The 15723-nt window shown below is 35.2% G+C and overlaps 1 protein-coding gene across 1 annotated transcript in view; it reads right to left on the reverse strand.

The window, feature by feature from the left end:
- NAALADL2 (N-acetylated alpha-linked acidic dipeptidase like 2) overlaps positions 1-15723 on the reverse strand; it is a 978063-nt gene that overhangs the window by 172192 nt on the left and 790148 nt on the right. Inside the window, exon 11 of the mRNA XM_023184822.1 lies at positions 3169-3264. Coding sequence (XP_023040590.1) covers positions 3169-3264 — 96 coding nt within the window. The remainder of the gene's footprint in view (positions 1-3168; positions 3265-15723) is intronic.

Here is a 15723-nt window from a genome sequence, read left to right on the forward strand (position 1 = left end):
CTTGAAAATGCTTTAATTTTGGCATAATACTAGTAATAATTGTGCTTCATAATTTTACCAAATGTTTTTCATATTTTTGTGAAAATTGATTTTGTCATAAGTGATAACTGAGAACGTATACCTAGATGGATTTTCAAATTTCAAAACTGAGTGTTATTTATATATCACACTATTATTCAGAATAGAAGCATACTATACCTGTGATATGTTGTGATACGTTGATAAAAATATCATTTATCCTTAGTGAAAAAAAGTACTCTAAGGCCTCAACTCTTCATAAATTAAAATTTATATTCTATTTGTACACACTAACTTAGTGTACTCTTAGCATTTAAAATTAGTATGGTTATGTTTTTATATCTATATTATCCATATATATATAATAGTAAAAATGAAATTCAGAAAATGCAGATAAGGGCCTACTTGAAAGATTTTAATACTATTTTTTTAATAAGCTAATAGTAATACTGAATTAAATATACACTTTGTTTCTAGAGAAAATGTATACATCATCTATTTCAACCTCACAGAATCCTAGTGAGGAAGGGCATTATGAGTGTACTCCTTTTTGTCTTAGAAAATAAAACAAAGTTCTCCTAAATAGAATAACAATTTTGTAGCTAAGATAAAAACTAAAACCATGCCCCATATTTCCTACTTAGGTACTCTATTCAACCCCTCTATATATTTCATTTTGCTGTTGATAAAACTTGACATTAAAATGAAGTATCTATTAATTACTTCATGTTACGGTTTCTCAGTTCTGCTATTGGTGAAATAAGACTGAACTTGTGAAGCACAATTTTATTCCTTGACCAATGTTTCCAACATGAGTGCAAGTAGACATGATGAATGAGGAAACACAATCAACGCTGGGTAAGTTATATGTCATCATAAAAAAAACTCATGGAACTCTTGCTTCTGAACTTAAGCAGGTTTTAACTTCTCTTGGACATATAATTCTTTCCAACATCCACTTAATGGGTTAATAACTATCTGTTCACACATAAAACATATTTGAAAACACACGTAAAATATATTCCAATATCTGCGAACAAATTTGTCAACTTCTCTCTAATGGCCTCTAACTTTCTGTCTGTTTCACACTAATTAAAAAAGAACAATTGCATATGTTCGGGATGTGTTCTGTGCCCCTGTACTCCATTTCTGACCAATTCTTGCTTCCCAACATGTTCTCAGGAGTTGAAATTCTTTAGTGTGGCCAAGACTTCAGGCACTGAGGATCAGTATATGTTTATACCTCTGAAATGAAAAGCCTAGCATTTTCTCTGGCTGAGGATTTCTGATGCTAGACACCATCATTTCATTGTATGTCTCCTGTCAACATTGCCTCAAATTATCCCTTCCACAAAAATCCTTGATTGTACTGATTCACACAAAAGCAGAAAAAAAATGGAGAAAATATTACTATTTCATTGCCCTAAAATTTAATGCTTTTAATGTTTTGCTTAAAAATAAATAAATGTAGACTTTGAGTGTCTAGAGTATGTGAACAAATACATATATATATATTTTCATTGTATTTGAATTCATGTAAATATATATTCATATATGTATAGAAATGTATATGAATTCATAAAAATATATATCCATTCGTGAATGTTTATGTGTGTCTGTATATATACATATGTATATAAAATCTCCAAGTATTAGAAATATATCATATATGTTTATGAATGTATATGAATTCACTAAACTATATATTCATTAATACATGTTTATATATGTGTATATGTGTGTGTGTATATATATGTGTGTGTATATATATATATATAATCTCCAAATATTAGAAATACAGTTAAGATTTTGAATACTAAGGAGGTGTTTTGGGGGCACTTCTATCCTGCTACATACAAAAAAAAATATATGATCAAAGGAGGGAGATACTAAAAACTAAATGAAGAACTGGGATAGGCTTCCTGTTAGGTGATTTTGCCAAACATAATAAATGTATAGCTAAGATTTAGATATTTTGAGCTTAGAATAATTTTAAGTAAAATGTAATTCGAACTCCTCTCATTTTAAAGGTTTGGAAAAAATAAATTCACATGGCTCTTCAGAGTCAAAGACAGACACAGGCCTTAGTCTTTGTATTCCGTGCTCATTCTATTGACGCTCACTCCATTTGCTGTACCATATTTCCTCTTTTTAAAAGAAAAAGACAGCTACACAAACTTTCACTAAAATTTAAGAATGATTCAATCTTTCAAGAAAGCATATATATATATAAATAATTCATACATAAATATAAAAATATAAATAATCCGTGTATATATATAGATAGATAGATAGATAGATAGATAGATAGATAGATAGATAGATTATTTTAATGTACTAAAATGTCAGTATTCTCTACAAAGGCTATCCCCAAAAGGCAGGTGATGACAGGTTAAATAAATAATTGGTAAATGTAAAAATCCATATGATGCCATGTGATGTCAGGAACATTAAACTTATTTGCTCCATACTATGAATTTTAATTTTCTTTATATAATTCACTCACTGCTATAAAAATACAGACATTTCACAACTTATGATGGGGTTATGTCCATGAAAATATATGTTGAAAATGAATTTAATACAACTAACCTACTGAGCATTGTATCTTTGCTTAGCCTATCTTAAATATACTCAGACATTTATATTACCCTACAATTGGACAAAATGTAACACAAAGCGTGTTTTATAGAAAAAAGTCTTGAACATCTCATGTAATTTATCGAATACGGCACTGAAAGTGAAGAACGAAATGGTTGTATGGGTAATTGATGTAGTATTTCTACTAAATGCCTAGTGCTTTCGAACCACCATAGAGTCAAAAAACAGAAAGTTGAGCCATTACAAGTGGGGGGACATCTGTATGTTAAAAATATAAGTATGATTGCCATACAGTAAAAGACTTTCTTATTATAAATGCAGTCTTTTTCATTTTAAAAAGTAGCCTTTTTTTCTGCAACTAAAAAGTATCATAAAAATGTACCTTAACTATTTAAACAAACTATTGAAGACAGAAAAATGCAAAGGTCCATTTTGTATTTCCCCATAATCTAAAGTGATTTCTCTTGGTTGGTTATGTTCCTTTACTCCATCTACCAATAAAGAAGAACAAATATTTCCCACCTATTTATGAATGCATTTCTCCCCTACCTTAGTAATGGTTTCATGAAGGTCGAAAGATGGATCCATTTCTTCAATTTTTGTTGCTTGTGTAGAAAAAAGGGCCTCGGAGAGAAAACTTGGACCCTGCAGCAAATCAAAAAAGAAATATTTAAAACTCTTCATTAATTTTGTTTTTCAAGTGTTTATTGGATTTTCTTTAAAGATTAAAAAGGACTCTAAATTGTCTTAAGGTTTCTGTTGATTGCTGGATTTCATTCTCCTGATCTAATTACCATCACAGAATATTTATAAATTAAAATGAGTAGAATTCTATAACTCTTGACATTACATGTATTTACCAAAAAATATTTTCTTGCCAAAAAAAAAAAAAAAAACTTGACATTCTCTCTACCTTTTTTTTTTCAAATGCAGACTTATTGGTAATATATTGACTATAAAACCCATTTCTGAAATCCCATCTCTATTTTATATATTGTATGTTTTACAAGTGGAGGAATGGAATGTTTTTCCTAAACATGATTACCTAGAAATGCCAAGGCAGAGAGTGCGTGATATTTTAGATACTGCCAAACAAACTTCAAAACAATAGTAATACATATTTTTGGTAGAACTGCCACATGGCTTTATATGTTGCCAATGAAGTGGTAATACACTATATCAACTCTAGTGTTAAGATGGTTGAAACGCATCAGAGACACTAATTCATTTTGTACTTGCAAATGAAGCCAAGTTTCAGAATGCAAGAAGACATGGGATGCTGATAATGTTACTATCTAAAATAATATTGCTGGAGTTACCAACATTATCAGGGTGATACAAAATGATAATTGTTCACAATATAAATATAACTCTCTTTTTTTGAAAACCTGAAGAAACCAGATTATTTGTGTAGAAAACAGAAGACTTTGGATACAATATATGTGTATGACTAGACAGATCATAGATAGATAGATAGATAGATAGATAGATAGATAGATAGATAGATAACATAGATAGATAAGATAGATAAATAGATGATAGATAGATAGACAGATAGATAGATAGACAATTTTCTGAAGAGTTTCATAAGGAAGATAGATTTAACCCAATGTATGCCAACAATGTTTGCAACAGGGTAAGAAGGTTAAGCTGAATTTTTTAGAACTAGTATAGCAATCCAACAGCATTACAGAGTACTGTGGCATATATCAATGATAGAAGAGAAAGGTAAAATGATGTAGTACACAGGCTTTGAAGTTACACAGATAAAGACTGAAACCAACATAATTCTATTTCCCTATATATGAAACAATTCTATGACAAGGTAATTCACTGCTTATTTTTTAACAATATTGAGATCAAGAAAAGCAACCTAACTTCTTTCTCCAACACATACTCAAATTTTGGATAAGATTATGAATCAACCAAGCAGCATATGTATCAAGACTTGTTCATCAAAACATGCTTTGTGTTCCTCTTCTCATTGTGTCCACCAATCTCAAACTAATTTGTTAGAAACTTTGCCTAGTTTCGGCCGGGCGCGGTGGCTCAAGCCTGTAATCCCACCACTTTGGGAGGCCGAGACGGGCGGATCACGAGGTCAGGAGATCAAGACCATCCTGGCTAACACGGTGAAACCCCGTCTCTACTAAAAAATACAAAAAAAAAAAAAACTAGCCGGGCGAGGTGGCGGACGCCTGTAGTCCCAGCTACTCGGGAGGCTGAGGCAGGAGAATGGCGTGAACCCGGGAGACGGAGCTTGCAGTGAGCTGAGATCCCGTCACTGCACTCCAGCCTGGGCGGCAGAGCGAGACTGCGTCTCAAAAAAAAAAAAAAAAAAAAAAGAAAGAAACTTTGCCCAGTTCCAACCAGTATTCCACTTTGTAAGACTCGCCAAAAAACTCATACAGCTTAGGCTTAAAATATCATAAATGTCCTTTCTTAATTTCCTCATTTTGAGGACCTGGTAAAACTCAGGGTTATGAGTTGAATTGTCTCCTTCAAAAAATGAGTTCGGTTATTATCAAATGTACATATCATAATTAAGTACTCGGGATTAGGACTTCACAAATATATTTAAATCCTAACCCTCAGTACTTCAGAATGTGACCTTATTCAGAAATGGGTCATTGCAGACGTAACTAGCTAAGTTACAACAAGATGATACTGTAGTAGCATGGGTCTCTAAACCAATCTGACTGGTGTCCTTGCAAAAAGGGGAGACAGACATGCACACAGGGAGAACACCGTGGGAACATGAAGTCAGAGATCAGGGTCTTGGGTCTGCAAGCCAAGGAACACCAAAGACTGGGAACAAATCACCAGAATCTAGGCAAGAGACATGGAATAGATTCTCACAGCCCTTAGAAGGAACCCAGTCTGAGAAAACCTGGAAAAATGAGACGATGAACAAATAAAACAACTTTACTGTTGTTGAATTTACCCAGTTTGTGGTGTTTTGTTACAGTAGCCCTAACAAACTAATGCCCTCTGTTAAGGTGACATTCTCCCTTAATGCAATAAGCCTACTAAACTTAATTTTGGTTATCAATAATGATTTTGGGATATTTTAGGCAGTCAACATAGACATAGATTAAAATTTTAGTTTTATTACTAAACAATCTGAAGTCTTGTACTCGCCAAAGGAATAGTTACCTTATCTAAGAATTCTGGGTAATGATGTATGCTTCCCAGTGATTATGTAAATTGTCTAATGCCTGTCACACAGGAGACATTATGTTAATGGAATTATTAGTGTTGCTAAAAAATAAATATCATAGTGATGCTGTGGCAGTCGTATTGATGATGGTAACTAATATGGTTTGGTTGTGTCCCCACCCAAATCTCACCTTGAATTGTAGCACCCATAATCCCTACATATTGTGGGAGGGACAAGGTGGTGATAATTGAATAATGGGGGCAATTTCCCCCATCCTGTTCTTATGAGAGTGAGTTAGTTCTCATGAGATCTAACGGTTTTATAAGGGGCTTCCTCCTTCACTGAGCACTCACGTTTCTTCTCCCTGCTGCCATGTGAAGGACATGTTTGATTCGCCTTCTGAAGTGATTATAAGTTTGCTGGGGCCTCCTCAGCCATGCAGAACTGTGAGTCAATTAAACCTTTCTCATTTATAAATTACCCAATCTCGGGCATGTCTTCATAGCAGCATGAGAACAGACTAATACAGTAGTGTAAACAACAAAGACTTGTCAAGGATATTATATAGAAAGTGTCTGATTATGGCAGAATATTGAACTAAAGGAAATCTATGATCCTATGAGAAACAGTATGCAGTTTGCATTTCTATATGTTTTTTTCAAATAGAAATAACTTTGAATATACTTTATTGAAAGTTTGCCATGAACAATTTATTACATTCATTTTCATTTAATGATTAATAATTGAAATCCTTAAAAATTTGCCTCATAAGTAGTTTTAAATAAACTTCATAAGTAGTTTTATCTTACTAGTTTATCAGGAGAAAGAAAACTTCATAAATAGTGCAGAGATAAAGTACCAGCAAGCCTCAAATTGAAGGATTCCATAAAGATATATGTTGGGAGTTATAATTGACAACATTTTTATTGAACTTTCAATTATTCAGTGGGAGGACATGTTAATTTAAATTATTAATATATTTCTTATTGTCCAATGTAATCCCTTTCTTTCTTTTGCTCCTTCACTTATCTCTTGACATATCATTCTTTGTTGTTAGTGCCTTATTTATTTTATTATTAAAAAATACTCAGCTAACATACTGTGTGCCAGGTGTTCCACTACACGTAATACATGGTCCTTAATCTCACAGAGTTTAATCTAATGGGATTTGGACATGTAAAAACCAAATATCGCTTCATTTCAAAACATTAAGACAACATACCACTCTTTTTCATATACACATGAATATAACAATTATGTTTAATAAACATGTATTTATACAGCTTAATGTAAAAAATAAAGAAAAGATTACAAATAAGAATATGTGCTTTATGAAAGTCTTCTGTTGCTATTATATTGACAATAAATCATGGTTGTTCAAAAATATTTTTCATCTGTAGATGGACAAAGGAAAGTAAAGCAATATATAACAATTTAGAAAGTGCTTTTGTTTAGAAAAAATTATTGATATATCAAAATGAAGCAATTTTTAAGTAAATCAAGATATGGAAACCTGAATACTGAATGTCTGCCACTTGAAGATCATAGTAAGAATGTTACAGAAAAACGGATATTGATAATAGAAGTTTATCAAGGATACGGTGTAAAAATCAATTTTGCCATCTACAGTCCCTAACTTATTTGTCATTTGTGTAACTTTTAACAATATCTAGCACACTTTATCTTTCAACTCTTTTGTCTGAACTCCATGGTTTGACTTTCCTCATGTTTAATTTGTATATTACTCTCTACCTGTAACTTGATTTTATTTTATTCTTTGGAACTTCATGTTGTTTCTAGGCATTCTACCCTCAACCGTCTCATTTTCACGGGCTCTGTAGGGAGATTTACCTGCTTTTCTAGCTTTACCTACCAACTTCAGATCCATAGCACCCCACCACTATCTCTTATCCTGATCTCTGTTTACAATTGGTCATTTCTGTTTGTCTAGGAGACTCTTCAGACACATCAACTTGTTATGTTCCATTCTTGTTTGATAGAATAAATAGATTGATATTTAATTAATTTAGAAATTATAGAAATGTGAGAGTTTAGGGCAGAAAATCTTAAATACTTGAGGTGAGATGTTTGTGGGACATTCAAAAAAATCATCTAGATAGTGTGTGACTATATTGGTCTGAAGTTCAAGACCAAATTCTGAACTGGAGATATAACAATAATTTGAGAAACATACATGGTAGTTAAAATGTAATGTGAAACACATGTAGACTTAGAAGTATACTGAGTGTAGAACAAATCTCTGAGTGGTAAGATATCCGAGTGGCACCAATACTTAAGATGTGGGAAGATAAAAGCAAAACTCATGAAGATGTTATAGATGGAATTATCAGAAAAGTGTATGGAGAAGCATGTAACTGTTATTCCATGGGAATCAAAAAGTAGAGAATGGGAACAAATCATCAATACAGAAAAGAAAGCAAGGAAATACAATAAAATTAAGATGAAAATTATCCCTTAGAGGGGGCATTTCAGAGATCCCTGGTTTCTTTTGTCAGAGAAGATTCTCTGGAGTTGCAAGAATAGGATACAGAATAAAATCAGGTGGGGAGTGAATATGAGAAGTGAGACATTAACTATGAACTACATTATTCCTTCTAGAAATTAAGATTATTTTGAAAAGTTAAAAAATAAATTACTAGGTAAAGAAAGTTAAAGAATCAACAAAAAAGTGTATTCACTGTGTTTAAGATGACATGGACTTTTTTGTTGTTGTTGTTTTTGAGACAGAGTCTTGCTCTGCTGCCCAGGCTGGAGTGCAGTGGCTTGATCTCAGCTCACTGCAAGCTCCGCCTCCTGGGTTCACGCCATTCTCCTGCCTCAGCCTCCTGAGTACCTGGGACTACAGGCACCTGCTACAACACCTGGCTAACTTTTTTGTATTTTTATTAGAGACAGAGTTTCACTGTATTAGCCAGGATGGTCTCAATCTCCTGACCTCGTGATCCTCCTGCCTCGGCCTCCCAAAGTTCTGGGATTACAGGCATGAGCCACTGCGCCCAGCCAACGTGGACATATTTTTAATGCTAGAGAAAGTACCCAGAAGAGAAAAGATTATAAAAATACAAAAAAAAAAAAAAAGTGGAATAAATTAATGGGTCATAGTCTTCAGGAAAAGGAATTCAAAGTTCAATAAAGTTACCCAGAAAAACCATTGTAAGTAGATGAACCAATAGAAACAAAGATGTTGAAATGAGGGTGGGATGTAAATATGGTGAAATTCAGTGTTAGCACATACATGGAGGAGAAGAAAAGATTCCAGGGTCATGTTTAATTCAGTTCTAGACTACAGTGAGTTAACTAAACTTCAACTCACAACCACACCAAAATGAACCCTTTTGCATGTTTTTCAGAAAAATAATTTAAAACATTTTGTCACATAGGGTTAGTAGCGATTAAACTGAACAAAATCAATGCCTTTTCTTTAGTTAGTACTCAAAGATGCATGGTCTGGGATGATTAGAATTACTATAGTGCTTTCCATGTATTAGCACCGGGATAAGTACTCTCCATATGTCACCTAGTTTAATCAACAGATATACCTATCAGGCAGAAACTATTATTACTCCCTCTTTACAAATGAGAACCAATGAGTTCCAGTGCTAACCCAAGGTCATACCATGAATAAATGGTAGACCTAGGGTTCAAACCCAGGTTTATTCGAGTCTACAGCCCACACTTTCATTCCTGTATCATGAAACCTCTCTATGAACAAAGTTATTAACATCCAAGATTCTGTGTGTTTATGTTAACGAGGATCATTTCCCCACCTTTTGTTCCAATTTCCTGCAAGTGTTCATCTACTCTCCTTATGCAGCAAAAACATTATGCACAGTTTAAATGATATCATCAAAAACTCCTTGCTTAGACTAAATAAAATTAAATCTAAAAAGTCCCATGTGCATCTCTCACATTGCGATATTCTCTTTTCTGCAATCAGAAGGCATACATATCAATACTTAAATTTAACTTAATATATAAAATTAAAACATTGCAAACAAGCTTTGAATGGCACTGACATTCATAATATGCTGGACTGAGGAAAAAGATAATAACACCCATAAGTTTTGAAACATGACATTCTCATCACTATTCAAAGTAATATAGATCTGAGGTAATGTGGAGTTTAAACAGAAGCGTAACCATCAAGGGTCAAATGTGGAACAATATTAGCACATTGTTTTCTGGATATAATCAGGTTCATATTACACTTTTCAGGTCCTAGGAAAGTTTATAGCATTAGTTTTATTCAAAATATTCAAGGCACTTCTGTACTTCTATCACTCTTGATTTAATATCCTTATCTTAGACTTGGAAGAGATATTAGAAATGTTAATTCTACCCAAATATACAAAGTAAAACATGAAAAAAATCAAGTGATTAATTCTACAACGTCACAAAACAGTTGTTAGAAACTCGATGTTAGGAATCAACTCTGTGTGTCAGTGTATACATATATGTGTCCGGAATTCTTAAACATTTTGTTATTTCCTGTAAAGTACTTTTGAGGTGGGGGTAATTAATTGTAATGCAAATCTTAAAAATGTGAATCATTTCAATTAATACAGATATGTTTTCAGTCTTAAAGTTCTTATATGCCAATAAAGTACATCCATTGAAGGCAGTATTCATATTTTACGCTTTCTTCAAGCTAATCTCTGATGTATTTAGCCTTAATCACTGAATGTGTGCTTATCCTATCTATTATACATACCATGTATTATTAGCTAAGTAATTTACGTTTATGTAATTTTTTGTTACATCGCACTTTCTAGTCAGTTCAGGAGGCTGAGAAAGCTAAAGGACAACTACAAAGAAATAATAAAAGGTTCACTTAGCAGAGTATTTCACAAATGAAGTCATCTTATAATGAATGCCTTTAATTAATATTTTGAAGGTAAATAATTGAGTGAATAGATATGGCCAAGCTCTTAAACTTTCTTAATAAATACTAAACATCCCACGCAGTAAAATAAGTGATTAGTGTTTGTTAATGCTTCCAAATCTGTGCTGTCATTCTAAAAAGAAGAATCCATTTAGGAATATCTGGCATCAAGATCAGGAAAATGAGGAGGAACTCTGGAAAGGTTGGTTGTATTAATAAGCTGACTTAATAAAAGACTGTGATCACATACAAGATCCTATTTATCAGCCCCGCAATTTCTAAGATCTCATAGCACTAACTGTAAAGTGTTTATTATTAACTCTACTTATGAGTCACAGAGAGATCTCTTTTTACATCCTCTCCCTTTAACTTCCTTGAGAATTTGGTTTTGCTTTTGTTTGTTTACTTCCAGCAAAAGACGAGAAAGAGGCAAACAACTTGTTTGCAGGTACCACTGTGCAAGTGACCAATGCAGCATGATTTCATATCAGGAAAGAAAAAAATAATAATATTCTTTGTGTTTTTTTTTTTTTCATTTACACCCGAAGAGAGTTTTCTGAAGCCTAGATACCCTTCAGTTTATGCCCCATAAACAAACAAACAAACAAACAAAAAACCCAAAAAACAAAAACAAACCATCAGCTATGAGCTAGAAAGATGTTTGAGAACTCAGGAGCATTTTTGTTTTGCTGTCCATATTGATATCTGCACCCCTCTATTCATTCCCTGAGGTTTTATGGGAGATTCCTTCCTTGACTCTTCCAGATTCTTGTGGCTGTAAATATTCTTTAGTTGTAGCTGTGTAGCTCTTATTTCTGCTTTGTTCTTCACATGACCTCCTCCTCTATGTGTCATCTCTTCTCTCTGTTAGAGAAACACTTGTCATAGGATTCTGAGCCCACCCAGTTATCTCAAGATCCATAATCTCATTTTATTTGCACATATCCTTTTTCCATGTAAGTTCATATTCACAAGTTCCAGGATCACTTTAGGATCCACCAATTAACACACTATAATCCCCATGCCTTCAATAAGATTTCTAAACTAAAGCTTGGAAGAGTGCTTCTAAGAACAGATCTTAAGATTTTAATTCCAGTTCAGACATTTGCCTTCCTTCTCCTCTATTCAGGACTAACTATAAAATGGAAGTATTTTACATTTATAAAAGAACCTTTAAGTAAGGTGCAAATAAAAGCTGTATTAACTAAATAGTTATGGGTTAGCTACAAATAAATTTGTTTTTCTAGATTTGGGTGGTATTTACATTCATATACAATTGTCAAAAGATATCTAACTTAAAACTTAAGATTTGGGCATTTTTTATGTATAAATTATACCTCAAAGCAAAACAACCTTTCTATGGGACATTTCTATTATCCTAAAGAGATCCGTCTTGCCGTCTTTTTAGGTCAGTTTTAATTAAGTTCTGCTTTTCAAATAATTTCTCTATTTCACCTAAATTGTCCAATATATTGTTTTTAAATTGTTCACATCATCTTCTCATTACCTTTTTAATGGGATCTAGGTAATGTCTTCACTTTTATTCCAGGTATTGGTAATTTTTATCTTCTCTCCTACTCATCTGTTTAAGATTACTAAAATCTTGTCTGCTGTCTTCTTAATTCCATAATTTCTTAAAATTTACTGAGTGTTTTAAGGTTTTATGTGATGGTTTAATATACACTGTTTCTTAATTTTTAATTTTTATTCATATATAGTGTATGCCCATATTTATGGGGAAAATGAGATATGGGATACAAGTATAGTCACAACTATTTAAGATTAGTAAACTGTTGTTAATCACCCTCACTTTATGGATGAGAAGACTGAAATTCAGAGGCTTTATCTGACCAGATTCTGCTAGTAAGTGGCAGAATCTGGACTGGAATTCACATCTTCCTCGTCAATCTACTGCTGCTTACTTTCCATAACCCTGCATGTCAAGTACTCAGATAAAGCCAGGTTGACGGTTCCAGATAATACAGAGAACATTATAGAAATTGAAAAACAAAAATAAGAAGCGTTCGAGCCTGTGAAACGAAACTGAATACACTAGAGTTTGTTTTGAGATTTTAAAATTCATAATAAAATTTATCACATATATCAATTAAGTGATTGTTGAGCTGTTTTACAGCACTTGTTGAATGAATAGAGCCATAGAATTCTTTGACTTCCCTTTCTGGTTTCTCTACACTTTCCAAGGCTTAACTAGATGAGTATTAAATATAAATGCCTTTTTATTAATGAAATCAATGAAGTCTTTCTTAATAGCTAAAGAAAAGGGAGGTAAAGGATACGTGCAGTTCTAAAGAAAAATATTTCATTAATTTGATGTGTTAATACATATCATAACATTTCAATAATTTATAAAATAAACGTATTTATACACAATATTGTTATCCTTCAATTCTTCTGGCATTGCAAATGAAAATAAGTCCTTAAAATTTTGGTATGTGGGAGTAATAATAGGAAACTGAAAAAAGTCAAGAAGCTATTATCTAGAAAACGATTATAACTGCAGGACCCCTTCATCGCCCCTATCCAGCATGAAGTAGCTAGAGCAGTCATGGACCAAATTACCAACAGCAGTTGGGGTGTGCTATTTAGAGGGGGGATTGAGAGGTGACAATGTGCTAGCAGCCCTTGCTCTTGGCACCTCTTCAGCCTCAGTGCCCACTCTGGCGGTGCTTGAGGAGCCCTTCAGCCCACCACTGCACTGTAGGAGCCCCTGTCTGGGCTCGTGGAGGCTGGAGCCGGCTCTCTCTGCTTGAGAGAGAGGGGCCGGCAGGAACCAGGACTGCGCAAGGCACTCACTGGCCAGCGTGAGTTCCAGGTAGGTACCGGCTGGCGGGACCTGCACTCGGAGTGGTCGGATGGCCCCGCTGTCCCCAGGCAGTGACGGGCTTAGCACCCAGGCCAGCAGCTGCAGAGGGTTTGCCACGTCCCCCAGCACTGCCAGCTCACCTTGCCACGCTGGAATTCTTGCCGGGCCTCAGCCACCTCCCTGTGGGGCAGGTCTTGGGACCTGCAGCCCGCCATGCTGGAGCACCCCCTCCCCCCAGTGGGCTCCCATGCAGCCTGAGCCTCCCCAATGGGCACCAACCCCTGCTCCTGGGCACCCAGTCCTACCACCACCCAAGGGCTTAGGAGTGTGAGCACGTGGTAGGGGACTGGTGGGACAGCTCTGCCCATGGCCTTGGTGTGAGATCCACTAGGTGAAGCCAGCTGGGCTCTTCAGTTGGGTGGGGACTTGGAGAACTTTTATGTCTAGCTGGAGGATTATAAATGCACCAATCAGCACTCTGTGTCTAGCTAATCTGGTGGGGACTTGGAGAACTTTTCTGTCTAGCACTCTGTGTCTAGCTAAAGGATTGTAAATGTACCAATCAGCACTCTGTGTCTAGCTAAAGGTTTGTAAATGCACCAATCAGCACCCTGTTGAAACAGACCAATCAGCTCTCTGTAAGACGGACCAATCAGCTCTCTGTAAGACGGACCAATCAGCTCTCTGTAAAATGGACCAATCAGTAGGATGTGGGTGGGGTGGGATAAGGGAATAAAAGCAGGCAGGCTGCCAGAGCCAGAAGTGGCAACCCAGTCCGGTCCGTTTCCACGCTGTGGAAGGTTTGTTCTTTTGCTCTTTGCAATAGAGCTTGCTGCTGCTTACTCTTTGGGTCTGCACTGCCTTTGCGAGCTGTAGCACTCACCTCAAAGGTCTGCAGCTTCACTCTTGAAGCCAGCAAGACCAGGAACCCACTAGAAGAAACTCTGAACACGTCTGAACATCAGAAGGAACAAACTCTGGACACATTCTCTTTAAGAACTGTAACACTCAGGCGTGGGTCAGCGGCTCCATTGTTGAAGTCAGTGAGACCAAGAACCCACCACTTCTGGACACACTATGAGTTCAATAATAGCAATTTCTGTAGCTGTAATTTACTGAGTGCCTATATACTGTACTGTGAGGCAGTGTCTACGAAGGTACAGTTGTCCTTCGATACGCTTGGGAAATTTGTTCTAGAATTCCTGTGGGTACTAAAACTCACAGATGTTGAACTCCCTTACATTAAATGGTATAGTATTTGCCTATCATCTACACACATACTAGTATATTTTCAGTCATCTCTAGATTACTTATAATATCTAATACATTGTAAATACTTTGTAAATAGTAGTTACATATTGATAGTATTTTTCTTATTGTAGTATTCTATTGTCTTTTTAAAAGTATTTTAGATCTAATCTTGGTTGAATCTGTGGATGCAGAACTTGGAAGAAATGTACGGCCAACCGTATTTCTGCATGGAGAATTTTTTGAGGAAATTTTACCAGAAACTGTATTTAGAGGCCAAGCCTTGGAAATTAAATAATGGCTGAATAGATGGAGAAACCTAGAGAATTACCTACATAGAGGTATGTGTTTACACTTCAAAGGGGTATAAAACCCAGAACCATGGAAGTATTACATTCATAACAGTGCCTAACATAGGTTAACACTACATTGCAAAGGGGAGGACTCCCAGATCTTTCCCTTTATTCCTAAGGAGAATTTGTTGCCTTTATGAAAATTAACTTTCTCTCCCTCTCTTAGGAGGGGGAATGGGTGATGGTGACATATGTATGATAGTGCAGGAGACAGACAAATTCCTAGACAGGCAGGTCCCCGGCGAAACTTGACCTTCAAGCCAAAGACAGTTTAAAGCCTGAAAACCGAGCTGCCGGTTTTAGGTAGAATCTGTGACAGAGAGAGAGCTTCCATTCCTGTTTGCCCACTCTTTCCTGACTGGTCCTTTCCGAATAATGCTTTTTAACTAATTGAATGTTGCCTTTTCCAAAAATACCTCCGGTCAGAGCCTCCTCATTCCAAACCTACAAAAACCCTAAACTCAGTCTTACAGACTTACCCGCTTTGGGTCCCCTCTTGCAGCTGAGGGCTACCCACTTCAGGTGCCCTTTTGCAACTGAGCGCTTTCCTTCTTTCACTCAGTAAACTTCTATTCTTCCTTATTTGCTATCCTGTGTCCGCACATCTTATTTCTCT

Source organism: Piliocolobus tephrosceles, chromosome 2, assembly GCF_002776525.5.
Source record: "Piliocolobus tephrosceles isolate RC106 chromosome 2, ASM277652v3, whole genome shotgun sequence".
Taxonomy (NCBI): Eukaryota; Metazoa; Chordata; class Mammalia; order Primates; family Cercopithecidae; genus Piliocolobus; species Piliocolobus tephrosceles.